The sequence below is a fragment of the Bactrocera latifrons genome, unplaced genomic scaffold (assembly GCF_001853355.1).
Source record: "Bactrocera latifrons isolate USDA-ARS-PBARC rearing strain unplaced genomic scaffold, ASM185335v1 scaffold_236, whole genome shotgun sequence".
Classification (NCBI taxonomy): Eukaryota; Metazoa; Arthropoda; class Insecta; order Diptera; family Tephritidae; genus Bactrocera; species Bactrocera latifrons.
Genome location: NW_017535919.1, coordinates 419,597 through 434,710, shown reverse-complemented (window position 1 = coordinate 434,710; position 15,114 = coordinate 419,597). Strand labels below are relative to the sequence as shown.

The window sequence follows — 15,114 nt, the reverse complement described above, 5'->3', positions numbered from 1 at the left end:
AATAGAACCATATGATTTTTCCTACCATCTGTCGTTTCGTTCCATCTTTATGCAAATCCCTTAAATATGTATGTATGTACTTCAAATTTATTTTTGTTAGTGTGTTTTTATCTCTTGTTTCTAAAATAAACATTATTCCAAGGGTATCTTTAGCAATTCATATAAATTTTAAGAAATTACCCATTTTTCAAATTTCCGCAATGGTTACTTTGATCATGATCTATAACTTTCCGTTGGGTGAGTACCGATAGGTGGTTTAAGGGGAATGTTTAAATTTTCATTTATTTTGCTAACTGTTCTTTTCATTCACAATGTGTTTATATCAAACAGAAAGGAAATAATTTAATGGAACTTTCAGGCCACAACTTGGATACCATCTTATTGTTTTTGTAATTACTTGTCCGAATATAAGAGTAGATAGGTACATATGCATATGCGAAAAAATACATACATACATACATATTTTTGGCTCATTTTCTCAAATACCTCAACCTCAGAAGAAATTCATTGACTTCTTGCATTTATGTTGCTTTGTTATACTTCTAAGAATGATGGATGACAAATTATGTAAAATTATGAATAAATTATGAAACACACATAATGAGGGTGCGGTAGACGATTCTAAAGAAACTACCCATGAATGGGTGCTTAAGTTGACATACTCGTTGACATAACGGCAGTTACTCATGAAAAAAGCAAAAATACCGGCACGTGATTACACACATGCGCACTCATTTGTACGCACTCCTTTGTAGAGAATTTCGCTAATTGATGTATCGCTTTACAGGAACATGAACTCTAAGCGGAAAGGCTTTCAGAAAATGTCAAGTGATAAAAATAAAAAAGTCAATCCTTTTTTTTTAACACATTCCCATTTGAGTGTTTTCAATATTGAAAGAAAGCGTAAGAAATGCACAATTATTTGGTTAAGTGGCACTTTGTCACAGAGGTTGACATAAAGGAAATGGACCACGCTAACAATTATTGTTCAGCTCTTCGTTCATTTTTTTTTGGAAAGGTAATGAATAAAATTTTATTGTATTATAGAAGTATGTAATTAGAATGAAATGCCTAGAATAAATTTCTTATTTCATTATCTTTTGATTTGTTTCCAGACTTTGATTTGAATCTAAATTATCGTAGTTAAATTATCTTGGCTTCGTGCGTTCCTTTATTGAATCCTTTATTGAAGTCTTTTGCAGCTTAAATTCGCCGACGACGTATTTTTCGTAGATACTTATGGTTGGCTGTTTTTGGGTTTTGAATGCGGTAATAACCGATAATAACCTTGGGCAGTCCCAGAGTAAGACGGTTCTCTGGGAATGGTTGTGACAAAACAATTTTACAATGAGTGTTTTCATGGGCTGATTTGCATAAAACTTTCCACGAAGCGAAGCAAACATATGGTACGTCAGAATGACAGAGCTCGAGATCTCGTATGAATCCGTTCCAATAATTTTGATTGATATTTTGTACACTAATACAGATCATTAGAACTGCCAATTAGACATGGGTTCGTGTGTTTGACAACAAGTCAACAATCATCGGAATGGATTTAAAAAAAAGCCGAATGAAGATCAATTCATGGATTTTACGCCATGATAATGCATCATCACATCCAGCCACGTTTGTGACCGGGTTTAATAATAATTATCATCGATCAACCACCGTATTCACCAGATTTGGCTCCGTGGAGCCCGTTTTCAGTCGATCGAAGAGATAAAACTACATTCCCTGAAGAAGGTCGTCCCAGAAAGTGCTTATGAAAGTGGGGATTACTTTGAAAGCGACAAAATAAATATTAATGAATAATTCAATATTTTGCGTTTTATTTCTGATCTCCGGGTACGTTTTTGTCACGGTGCATTTCCATCCAATTAAAAAATAAAAAATACCAAAGAAAAAGTGATAAAACGGCATCAGCTGTTTAAAGATGAGTGTTCCTTTATTTTGCTTCGCCTCGAAAAATTTTTATGTAAAAGTTCGCAGTCAAAGTTGCATATGTATGTGTAATCCAGTTTTATGTGTTTTAGGCTGGGAAGATCCAGTGCTGAAGTGTATAAAACACTGGTGAGGCGTGTAAACATTTATAGAATGTATGAAAGAATATAAAACGCAAATGAAGTGTAAAAAAGAAGTTGACAATGTGTAGATACATATATGAAAACACAAAAAATATCAAATAGTAATAAATTCAAATGTAATTTCAAAAATCTAATAAATCGTGGCATAAAATTATACCTTGAGACGAAAATAGAATCTTTTATCTTTTTCATAATATAATTCGAAATAGTATTTATTTGTTTCGATAAGACTGACGCCTTTTCCGCATTTTATATCCTTACATACATACATATATGTATATTTATGTATAATAAAATAATCCTAGCAAAGCCCTTCTCAAAGCGTTTCTTCTTTAAATTGTACAATAATTTATTATATAAGTATGTATATTTAAATATGATATAGTCGCGTATATTACATTTAAAGTACCTTCAATAGTGTGGCAAGTATGTATATGCTTTAAAAAGCTCCTTAGTGTGGGCGTTTTTGAAAATTATGCAGTTGTATCTGCAATTATAACGTGGAATTATCTATTTTTTATACACAAACCAACGCGTCTTTGAATTTTACTATTTTTTAGTTCACAAACCTCTATGCATGTCTTAATTTTTTAATGAATAAATAAAATGCTGTCATTTCAAAGCTTATAAGTGCTTGATCCAGCCATTTGTATTCTTATGTACATATGTATACTCGTGCTCGGATACCTGATTTGTAAATACTTTTGTACATATGTACATATATCAAATATATATATATGCGTATTATGTGTTAACATTTCCATAGTATATGTATAAATAACTGTACAAACATGCATGCATTAAAGGCGCTTACATCTTAGCGAATGAAGTGCCACATAGCTGTTGGTTTGCGCGCGTTATTTATCATGTCGTGCCAGTGCTGGCACCCAGTACCAATCTCTTGTGGTCCGAGCCCGCAGCTGCCGATTTCCATGGCTTCTCCGCCAGAACCAACAACGTAAATCTGCAATAAGAAAATTTGTTTACCTCTTAACTTTAACGTATGTATGTAAATTAACTATATATTTGCGGTACTCACAACGTGTCATAAAGCATCGTAAAATCATAAAATCATAAATTTGTATACTAGTTTAAAAAATTTGTTGGTGGATTGCATACAATGAACGCTATGTTTTCGGATCGTTATAACTTATAACTTTATGAGACTATGTAAGTATGTGAAACCCCTAATTATATTTTGCAATGTTTTCAAGTGGTCTAATGCTTGTAATCAATGATTTCGAATAATAATAAAATTAAGGGGAAATTTTACTCAGATTTTATTAATAATATTCTTATTACTTTTAATCCTTAAAATTGCTCGGACGTTCTGCCTGAAATATGCTACATTTCGGAGAAGTTTGCCCTATACACTATACGTATATAGTAGTAACCGTTGACTTAACTTCAGAATTAGTATTCGATATCGCTCATTTTCACCCTATAAAGTTCGTTTTATGCAAAATTAAATATTTTGGCAAGCTATTACCAACCAACGCGGTTGTTGTTAAAATGTATTACTCTCAAATTTTGTTCGGTACCGGTTTCTCTTGTTGCATATCTTCATTTGTTTACGCCATTTTTCAAAGTCGTAGAAAATTTCGACTATCTTCGAACCAGTATTAACACAAACAACAATGTCAGCTTCGAAATCCAACGCATAATAACTCTTGCCAACAGGTGCTACTTCGGACTGAGTAGGCAATTGAGAAGTAAAGTAATCTCTCGACGAACAAAGACCAAACTCTATAAGTAACTCATTATTGCATTTCTGCTATATAGTGCAGAGGCATGGACGATGACAACAACTGATGAGTCGACATTACGAGTTTTCGAGAGAAAGGTTCTGCCAAAGATTTATGGTCCTTTGAGTATTGGCAACGGCAAGTGTCGCATTCGATGGAACGATAAGCTGTACGGGATACGCTGTCTAGGTCGTCTGAATGGACGAAAACACTCCAGCTCTGAAAGTATTCGACGCTGTACCCGCCGGGAGAAGCAGTCAAAGAGGAATACCTCCACCTGGCTCGATTGGAATCTCCAATAGGCGCCACATTGCGAAAAGAAAAACGACTAGCGCGCTATTATAAACGCTACTATAACCGCTTATGCGGTGTCTATGCCAATAAAGAAGAATAATAATATTAAAATATCTGAAAAGTGGAGAGATACTAACTATGGGTTCAATTCAAATAATCAAATAGTATTTGCACATGTTGGAGTAGCTATACGGACTTAAAAGACTTCTTGTTATTTACGAAGCCGTTAAAAATAATCGTCAAGTGAGGAAAGCTATTGTACTCTGTTTAAACAAGTCACCGATATGGTAACAATTTTAAGCTTTAATACCAGCAAATGTAAAGGAATATTATAATCGTGAAGAAGAATAAGAATGTCCCACTTATTTCGTTTTCGTTTAAAGAAAAATTGCGTTATCTGGAAGAACCTACATAAAGATTTACTTAGTGAAGATATAACTGAATATATGTATGCATATGTACATATATCATTTAAATATACTAACCTCTACCGCCGCATTATGCAGGTAGGCAGACTGCAGATTAAACGTAAATGCTTCGTTCCAGATGGGATTGGCGGGATCGTCAGATTTGCTAATGCTGGTCTTCTTCTTTTTTACGCGTTTACCGTTTTGAATTAAATAGATCTAAGAAACATATTAGAGAAGAAAGTGATTTGAGTCCATTTTCAACAAATGTGTTTTAAACACGCTCATACCTTTACATAGGGCTCTTGTATTGTATCCAAGTTCTTTGCTTTCATGATGACCACTGTCAGTCGTTCGGCCTGAGGCAAGTAGTTTAGTGAGCATAAGAGCTCCGGTCGATTCTCTTGTGGTTTCTTGACACGTAGTAAATCGCCCCATATCTGGAGAAATGAAGCAAATCTTACTAGTTTTTTTCTTGATAATTACTTCATATAAATTCACCTCTACAGATTTTGAAAGATCCAATTCATCAACAGAGATACGTACTTCACCGATTATATCATTGTGGGAATAGCGATCATAGTCGAGAACCTGGAGTTTGAGTTCTTTGCCTTGTAGTTGATCGCGTGAAACAGGGAATTTGAAATGTTGATCAAAGTAAGGGTTTGTTTCTCCACGATGTATGTGTGTTTGGCGTTTTCGATTGTCCACCTCAGGTTCAAGCATCAAACGTACGTATGGATCGCGAAAACCTCCCTCTTCAATCGGGCAAAGGTTGTGAGCTGAATCGGATAAACAATCGCAACTGTATTTATTTGTTTGAAACAATGTTTATGATAATAAAAAACCACCTTCAATCAGGTGCACGGTCAAATCGAAAAGATGATAGTCATATTTTACACGTAAATGCAATCGGCCCAAAGCTGGACTGGACTCAGGTGCTGTCAAATATATTGGACCATCTGGAACACGATATAGATCTGGCTGCAAAGCACCCAGCGGTGAAGCTGGCCCAATTGCGGGGTCAACTCCTGCAGGTGTTCGTGGCGGTATAAGTAGTGGAGAAAGGCAGCGACCGACTTTTGCTGAGTTCATGCTTATGTTCGTAACCACCGAACCACCGGCTATTGAGGCTAGGCTGCTCTGTGATGGACTGGGCGTACGCAAGTCACTGACGTCGGTGGATGCGGGGCTACCGCAACGGGCATCCAGTGAAATGGTGCGCATTGGACTTGGTGAGCGAGCCAACTATATTAACATATAAAACAGGTTTCAAAAATTTAACTGAGAGGAAATATAATTTAAAGTTACATGATGTGGAAAGCCGGGGTCGGCGGGTAGTGAGCTTCGACCATCGGGTCCGAATGTACGAATCTGCGGTGAAGAGCCGCGGTGTCCCTTGAAGAAATAGGGGAAAATTATTTGTATGATAAACGGTGAACCAGTGAGCAAAATATTACTTACTGAATGTCTAGATGGTGCGCTGTCAATACTCGACTGACTGGAAATAGATGGCGTGCGCTGTAGACGCGGTGGAAATGAACGACTCTGGTGATGCAAGTGCAATGGACTGTGGAGAACCTCCGCAGGGCCACGCAGCACGTCTGCATTTACTATATGCGCGGAATTACCAAAAGTCGATGGCGGCTGTATGGGTTGAGTCTCTTTGACTACGTTAACTTCCTAAAATAGAAGAACAAAAGTAAATAACATATTATTTGATTTTTAAGTTATATGAAAGAGTATGCAGTGTATTGAAACCTCAGAGTCCGTTGGCAAATCACAACTATCGCTGACGCTGCCCGCCCCACTGCCAATACCACTCGTGGTCGATGTTACTGACGAAGCGGACGGAGGTGGCGTCATTGGCGGTGGTGGTGGAGTGGATGACGCGGATGTCGTCGCACCGATATTATCTTCGGAATTGCGATCAAGAGTTACGCGACGCACGGCTCCGACACGCTCCCTGGCGATACGCGACCACGATTCAATACGTTTGTGGGTAAGCCAGCAAGCGGCGGGTCCGAGACCGCTCATTTTCTCGAATAGGCTGATGGCGGATATTTTTTGTAAGCAGTGAATCTTGAATTTCCACTATATGTAGCGCTTTTTGATACACTAGTTTACAGGCACGGCACACTTCCTTAAAATAGTCGCTCAAACTACTGCACTGAATTGTTCTTTGAAAATATACAAATCTCTATATCTGTAGATCATTCACTTTTCATTTCGATGCATAAAATGACTCTGTTTAATTTTATAGTATGTTGTAAAATTTCTTTGTTAGATCGGTCCATAAGTATATACTATATATTTTTAAATTTGGCTAACATTGATCCAGGGATTTTTTCAATACAAGTATAATTTGGTGCCTATTTTTGCAATTACTTATTGCCAATATACAACCGTAATGTACTAGTCTAATATATTTTTAGATATACTCTTACATATATGGCCCCATGAGTTTGATTGTCATTTGGCCGCAAGTTCGTTAAGTCTATGACCTGGTGAGGATGGGTTTAACGTCTAGAATGTGCTGTGAATATTCATTTTGACAGACATACACAGACTTTACGCTATGTATGAGCCACCCGGATAAAACTACATACATACATAGATACACGTAGACTGAAAACATTAATTAGCCTCATTCCGGAATAGTGGTTTTGCGTGCGAACACCTCAATATCAATCCCGTTGAGCTGAGTGTGATCGCCACGCGGAGTGCGGCAAAATGTTTGCGACATACGTCATTTGTGTGTCACATTGCAGGGATTAGCAGAGAATTACCGAAGGTAAATTTAAAGTCGACATTGCTGTACCTTGCTACACTCGCCGGAGTACACTAATTTTCAGCAAACATATGGACGCATAGACGACTGTTCACAGTTAGGTGTGCGGCCAACATAGATAACTGGACAACGTCGAGGGTGTGTTGGCTTCACTTACGTGGATTAATTAACAGCACTAACAGTACTTGGATTCGCATGACTTTATAGTGTGTGTGTTTACTATGAGTATGTCTCCATATTCAGCACCGAATTGGCATTAATTATTTCGGGCTCAAGTATAAAGGACCACTGCGCCACACATACCATGGTTGGTAATTATGTATACGTACATATATACTGTGTCCTTATGGAGGATATGAAGTGAAGAAATTACTAAGTTCATACATATACATACATAGTAAATTCGTTGCGGCATTAAAGATGTGCTTATAAATCTATGCAATTGGATTTAACCTATTTAAATAATTGAGTCGATTAAACCAAAGACCTAGTTCAGATTTCGATACATTCAAATTTTCTTAATCAAATCTTTGAATATTAAAATAAGCAGAATATCAAAAAAAAAATAAAGATATTAAAAGAAAAAGTTAACTTCGGTTGCATCGAAGCTATCATACCCTACACAAATGCAAAATATTCCGTACAAGAAGTTGGTCTGGATTAGTTATTTTGTATTTTATTATTTACTTCGGTGAATGCACCGTTGTTTTAAACTATACCCCGTGCTAAATTTGGTGAAGATATCTCGTTAAAGGAAAAAAGCTACTGCGTCGAACACTTTCAGAGCTGGAGTGTTTTCGTCCATTCGGACAATATGACCTAGCCAGCGTAGCCGCTGTCTTTTAATTCGCTGAACTATGTCAATGTCGTCGTATATCTCATACAGCATCGGCAAGATCAATTATCTTTTTGGGACGTATGCTTGGCGATCGTTCTATTTGAAGCCCTTACTTGTAAAAATATCTTTAATAAATAACAATGTAAAAAGAAATCAATGGAACATTGTCTTCTTAGGATTCAAACTTGAGAGTTAAAAGATCTTGGGTGGAATGATTTAAATGCCTCTTGTTTCGATCTAAATACTTTGTCTGAAATCAAGTACACATAAGTTATGAAAAAAAAAAACTATTTACAAACAAGCTTGCCACGGTGAGACCATTATATTACATACATATGTTATTATACCCTGAACAGGGTATATAAGTTTGTCACGAAGCTTGTAGCACCCAGAAGAAAGGGTCGGAGACCCTATAAAGTATATATATAAATGATCAGTATGTCGAGCTGAGTCGATTTAGCCATGTCCGTCTGTCTGTCTGTATATATACGAACTAGTCCCTCAGTTTTTATACTCTCGCAACAAAGTTGCTAAAGAGAGTATTATAAAGAGTAAATCGGCCCGCTGCCACGCCCACAAAATGGCGAAAACCACAAACCCATAAAGTGTCATAACTAAGCCATAAATATAGACATTAAAGTGAAATTTGGCACAAAGGATCGCATTAGGGAGGGGCATCTTTGGACGTAATTTTTTTTGGAAAAGTGGGGTGGCCCCGCCCCCTACTAAGTTTTTTGTACATATCTCGGAAATTACTATAGCTGTGCCAACAAAACTCTACAGAGTTGTTTCATTCAGGCACTTTCATATACAGTTCAAAAATGGAGGAAATCGGATAATAACCACGCCCACCTCCTATACAAAGGTTATGTTGAAAATCACTAAAAGTGCGTTAACCGACTAAAAAAAAAAACGTCAGAAACACTAAATTTTACGGAAGAAATATCAGAAAAAATATGCACCCAGGCTTTATTTAAAAATTGAAAATGGGCGTGGCGACGCCCACTTATGGACCAAAAACCATATCTCAGGAACTACTAGACCGATTTCAATGAAATTCGGTACATAATAGTTTCCTAACACCCTGTACGAAATATGGGTGCAATCGGTTCACAACCACGCCTTCTTCCAATATAACGCTATTTTGAATTCCATCTGATGCCTTCCTGTATAATATATACATTAGAAACCAATGATGATAGCGGAATAAAACTTTACACAAACACGGTATTTGATGCGAGAGTATAAAATGTTCGGTGACACCCGAACTTAGCCCTTTCTTACTTGTTAAGATATCGTTTTGAAATTTTGCAAAGGTCATTTTCTCTTCAAGAAGCTGCTCATTTGTCGGAACTGTCGATATCGGACCACTATAATATATAGCTTCCATACAAACTGAACGATCGGAATCAAGTTTTTCTATGGAAAACTTTAACATTTCACAATGTATCTTCTCAAAAGTTGGCACAGGTTATTACCTAAAGCAATAATGTAATCTCCGAAGAAATTGTTCAGATAGCGTATAGCTGACATTCAAACCGAACGATCCGAATCAAGGGTTTGTATGGAAATCTTTCGAATTTGACGTGGTGTCTTCACGAAATTTGACATGGATTACTGCGGGTGACAATATAATCTGCAAAAAAATTGTTCAGAACGAATTACTATTTCATATAGCTTCCATATAAACTGAACACATAGTTACTAACAGAAATGCACTTGTGAAGGTTATTTAGCTTCGGTGCGAAGTTAACATTTTTTCTTGTTATGTTATTTAGATAAGCTCTGAACTACTGAAAAATATGTGATAGCACATAAGAACGAGAAGAATGCAGAATAAGATGATCAAATACCGTTTACTTAAGCAATTACTTCCAATTGCCAGTTAAAAGTGGTTGACAATCAATTTTCATTTGATTTCCCCGTAGAGTTTTGAATTGAAGGAAATAAAAATTTCTATTGGAGAAAAAAAGTAAATCACAAATAAAATAACAGATGCAAAGAGAGGTAGTATGTACCAAAATACGCGCATACGAATGCATGCGTAAAACGCATAAAGTAACTTTTTAGTAGGGAGAGAGCTATACTCTTTTATCTAGCTATTTATATGAGTGTACATATGCATATGTACATATGTACTTGACAAAGGTGCTAAGTTGTTGCAATATATGTACATATATTGCAGCAAAGCAGAGTAGCAACAAACAAAAACCAAAAGCAATAACTGTCTATTCAGATTGCTACTTGTCGAAAGAGACACACACCACTCGATGATAAGGCTCTCCTTAATGTAATCGAGGGTTGGTTCGCTGCATCGGCGGTTGATCGTGCTCGAAACACCCGGCCCGCCGCGGCGCTGGCAATTTCCGTCTTTCACCCATTTTATGTTTTGGCTTGCCGACCATTCGTTCCACGTGCTTTTATACCTCACCTCATTTGCCACCAATTTGTCGTTTAGATTTAATTTATTTAATAGATGGTAAATTTCTTGTTGGTCTTTTTTGTAATCGCTCGTTTTCGAATTGTATTCTAGTGCGAGAATCATAGCTACACCAGATGTGGTGGTAGCTCGGCATGGGCTTGCTGTAGCTGGTATTTCGCAAGAGGCGTAACTGTTGCGAAATTAATTTTTATTTATAGGAAAAGTCTTMAAAAAAAAAAAACAAAAAAAAGGACAAATTTTCTATGCTTTTTCCATTTGTTAAATGTTTTGGAAACTGTTTACCTGAGTTTTCACAGACAATATGACAAGGCCATAAAGATGCACTTCAGGGAAAATAAATGAAATAGAAATTAATCCAAAATATCTAATACTCTTGCACCCTAGAATCGTTTTTCAATTATATACTTATATATTCTTGAAGTGCGTTGAATATTGCATTGAAATCAGGGTTCGTTGAATTTTGTTGATTTTGTTGAATCGAACGGATTGGATTGATTTTTTGATTACTTCCCGATTACACCACAAGTAAAAACAGGTAAATTGTTAATTTGGATAAACATTTTCGACAAATTTTCTATAATATAGAATGTATAATATGCTAGTCCCACTAACGCCTGTAATGCAATATCACTTTGCGCGCAGCATCAATAATTTCCGGAACAACAACTGATTTTGAACAACCTTTGCGAAATTCGTTGAGGAGCCCAAAATTTAATGAAGTTCATGGGTTCACTGTTGCTGAGATAATCCATTTTTTGGCCGAGAAAAAGATTTTAAATTATTATAATAACGCTCGAATATCAAAACGTTCTGAGTACGTATAACATCAAAAATGTGAAGCTTTACGATAAAGTTGTGAGTTGCCAGATTGAAAAACGAGTGATAGTCAAATCCCGAAATATAAAACTTAATATTAGGTATATTCGTATTTTGTCAATAGATGTTGTTGGAGTCGTATATGGTATCTCCAGTGCTATTGATCACATTGTGTCATACACTATAGTGTTGGATGTTGGAAAGCTGAGATTTTAAACGTTATTTAACCAAAAAAATTAAATTCTGGAAGTTGAAAAAAGGTTACAGCTGTTCAAAAATGAGTAAAAGTAATAAAGAAATTCTTGATATTGCCACGAGCCGTCAATGCAATTAGTGAAGTTTACGGACACCTGCTGTATCAGTTCGTGAAGTACAATAATGGTTCACTCGCTTCCGTTTTGGAATTTTCGATTTACAATAATGAAACAATGTCTTTAGCTAAAGATGCCAAAAATTGGTCGACCCAAATGGTACATATTTTTTTATTTATTTATTATTATAAATGTAAAAAATAAGTTAAAATTTGATTAAAAATACGAAAAGTCTTTTTCGACTACCCAATATATCAGGCCGCAAAATTAGCGAGGCAAAAGAAATCAAATTAGTTGTAATTGCTACTATCCTCACCAGTCGTCAAAAGCTCTTATAAAGTTGTCTAATACCATCTCGGTGGTAAAATTTAATGTATATGGAGTTTCTGTTATTGATTTGTCTTGCTTTTAGTAGTCCTTAACAGTACCGTTAAGTGGGGAGTGAACAGGGCTATGATGCGATTTCATCCATCTTATTACTGTCAGAAGTGCTCTTATAAGATTTGTCTTGAGCAAATTTGGATATTTTGGTTTGAACCGTGTAAGAGATATGTACAATAAACATATTTGATTGCGGATACCTAGTTATGGCCCTTTATATATTTTCCTTTAATGGCGTTTTGTTGGCGTGGAAATGGTTTGATACACCCAACCAAATACTCCTTTTTTGCCAAGGAACATACTTATATAGCAGGTGGTTCCGTGGAAGAGTCTGGAGTTGGGAGTAGGTTAGGTTTAGCGGATTAAAGTYCCGCACTCCGGCTTTTGATGCCTCCTACTCAAAAAAAAAAAATTACAATATACGATATTTTTACTCAAGTTACAGCTCGCACGGACGGACGAACATTCACTAGGATTTCAACTCGTTTTATCATCCTGATCATTTTTATATACATATGTATTTATAACCTTATATCTAACTCGAATATTTTTAGGTGATGCATACTTAGGTGAAAAAAAAATTATACACTGTGGCAACATGTGGCAAGGGTATAAAATTTTTGGGAAAGAAAGCATTACAATCATGTTTGGTATTTTATCAACTTGAACATATTGCAGGTCTGAGACATATTTGGTTTCATTCATTTATTTGGCTTCAAATCCGAGATATTGGTAACAAAATTAACTGAAATGAGAAATGTACATACACAAATGTGATATAAACTCATTCAAAGAAGCAATGAAACGAAAATTATAATGGAAAGACTGGGGTTTACAGCTTTGGTATATGGGGGTTTGAACACTTATGGTTCGCCCGACACTATTTGTGCAAATGTGTATACCGTAGTACTCATTGTTGCTTGATTTGTGTCCTGGAAGGTGAAATAATCATAGTGGACTGTGTTATATGGGAAGTAGACGTGGTTGTAGTCTATTGTTATAATCATCCATAATGAATGTAATAAATTTGGTCAAACAGGTCCTTGGGGACCTGGGTGGTGCTACTCCCTGCGTTCAATATCTGAGTTAACGAATTATTTCAAACCGTGCCCATCAATAATACGATTCATTGCCTCAAAATAACAGTTTTGTATCTCTTATCTTAATTACAGTGAAACTTCGATGACTCGTATTTGCAAGGGACCACAATTTAAATACGAGTTACGGAGTTTTTCAAGTTATCGAGTTATACAACTTATAGAGGCAACATACAGAATTTTTTCAATTTTACATAAAAAACAAGAAATGATTGTACATATTTAAATTTTAAAATATAAAGTACATATGTTATTCAATCAATATATGTATGTATGCATTTTGAAAAATTGTACAAAAAACGGACATTATTTTGGCGTATTTTATCTATGGCATTATCAATGTTTATAATGTCAGTCTGTCGTCAACATTTGATGCCATGAAAAAAAGACGCAAATTTTCAATTGAAGCTTTCGCAACCTTTGTGGAAACTGAGGGAATTTCAAATGTTTCATCGTTTTCATCGTCGATGTTTTCGAAACCCAGAATTTCATCATCATTGAGGCTTCCAGTAATCACCAACTCATCATCAACATGAATGTAGTCATCAAAGTTTACACGTGTTTCTGCATTTTGTGGAACACGATCCCACTCTGCTACGTGAAGTACATCTTCGCTGATTACGACTACATTTTGATCTTTAACAAAACCGCAAGCTCGAAAACAGTTTTTAATAGTCGACTTACTGATATTTGTCCAGGCTTTATGAGCAATCGAAATGGAATAATCCTTTTTTTCCTCGATGCTTTCAAGCAGTTTAACAACAACTTCTTTACGGTACAATGTTTTGAAACTTTTGATTATGCCATTGTCGAGTGGTTGCAAAACTGAAGTGGTGTTAGGTGGGAGAAATTCAGTCTGCACATTGCTCAAATGTTCCATTGCAGTGTGGGCGGTGAAATTATACATTATATTATGAAAAATAGGAGTTGTAGATTCTTTTGAGGAAAAAATACGAGTGGTAGAGGCTTTTGATACACATTTTTCAATTTTTGTCTCAAGAAAATACGAAAATTCAATCAAAGGGACCGAAATACATGCATTTTTCGCGAATTTCTCTAGGGACCGAAGAAATACTATGAAATATCAAGGTTTTTCGCTAATCGAGGTTACAACTTACCGAAGTTTCACTGTATGTAATTTTAAAGGTTTTCGATTAGTGAAATATGAGTACCAAGTTTAATCAAGATATTTAAATTTTGCTCAAGTTACAACTGCGCAAACGGACAGATAGACAGTCCCCAGGTTTCAAGTTGTCCCGTCATCTTAATAATTCTTATAAATATATAACCATTGTTATAAGGTTAGTTCAGTTTTACGTGATAAAAAACAACCGTTAGGTGAGCAAAACTCTTATACTTTGTAGCCACATGTTGCGAGAGTATAAAAATATTTTGCTTTAATAAAAATTCAACCATCAAAAATCGATTAAATTTAATCGAAACAGTTTTAGCCAGTTAAAACGAGTAAGAAACAGTTTTGTATAAATAATAACTTATGCTTTTCCCTCCAATAAAAATCGTAAAGCAATTACTTTAATGAGCAAAAAATTTGAGCATTCTTATCAGTTTCGATCAGTCACATAGCAAGGGTAGTAGTAATTAAAAAAATATCAATTTAGATGGAGCGTAAAATATCCTCGCATGCTTTAAACGCGAAGCGCTTAGGCTATGCTTCACTTCCACCTTCCACCTGATAATCTAAATCTCGATTTCGTCACGTTAAATCGTAAAGTTAAGTCGGCATTTTACGAACCTCTTACCTTTAATGTTCTAATGTTTAATTATAAATATTATATTCGATATATTAAGACCATTATTAATATCCATTAATATTTATATCAAAATAAAGTTTAATTTCAGTCGAATACAGCTATTGTGAATTTTTATTAATTAAAAAAATATTTAAA

General features: G+C 35.6%; 1 protein-coding gene across 1 annotated transcript in view; it reads right to left on the bottom strand.

Moving 5' to 3' along the window:
* Positions 1 to 2,901: 2,901 nt before the first annotated feature.
* Positions 2,902 to 15,114, bottom strand: part of LOC108968984 (synaptotagmin-5) — an 89,791-nt gene continuing 77,578 nt past the window's right edge. Inside the window, exons 2-8 of the mRNA XM_018933406.1 lie at positions 5,995 to 6,213; positions 5,842 to 5,928; positions 5,382 to 5,778; positions 5,032 to 5,312; positions 4,821 to 4,970; positions 4,609 to 4,749; positions 2,902 to 3,048 (exon numbers count right to left, since the gene is read on the bottom strand). Of these exons, the coding sequence (XP_018788951.1) occupies positions 2,902 to 3,048; positions 4,609 to 4,749; positions 4,821 to 4,970; positions 5,032 to 5,312; positions 5,382 to 5,778; positions 5,842 to 5,928; positions 5,995 to 6,213 (1,422 nt within the window). The remainder of the gene's footprint in view (positions 3,049 to 4,608; positions 4,750 to 4,820; positions 4,971 to 5,031; positions 5,313 to 5,381; positions 5,779 to 5,841; positions 5,929 to 5,994; positions 6,214 to 15,114) is intronic.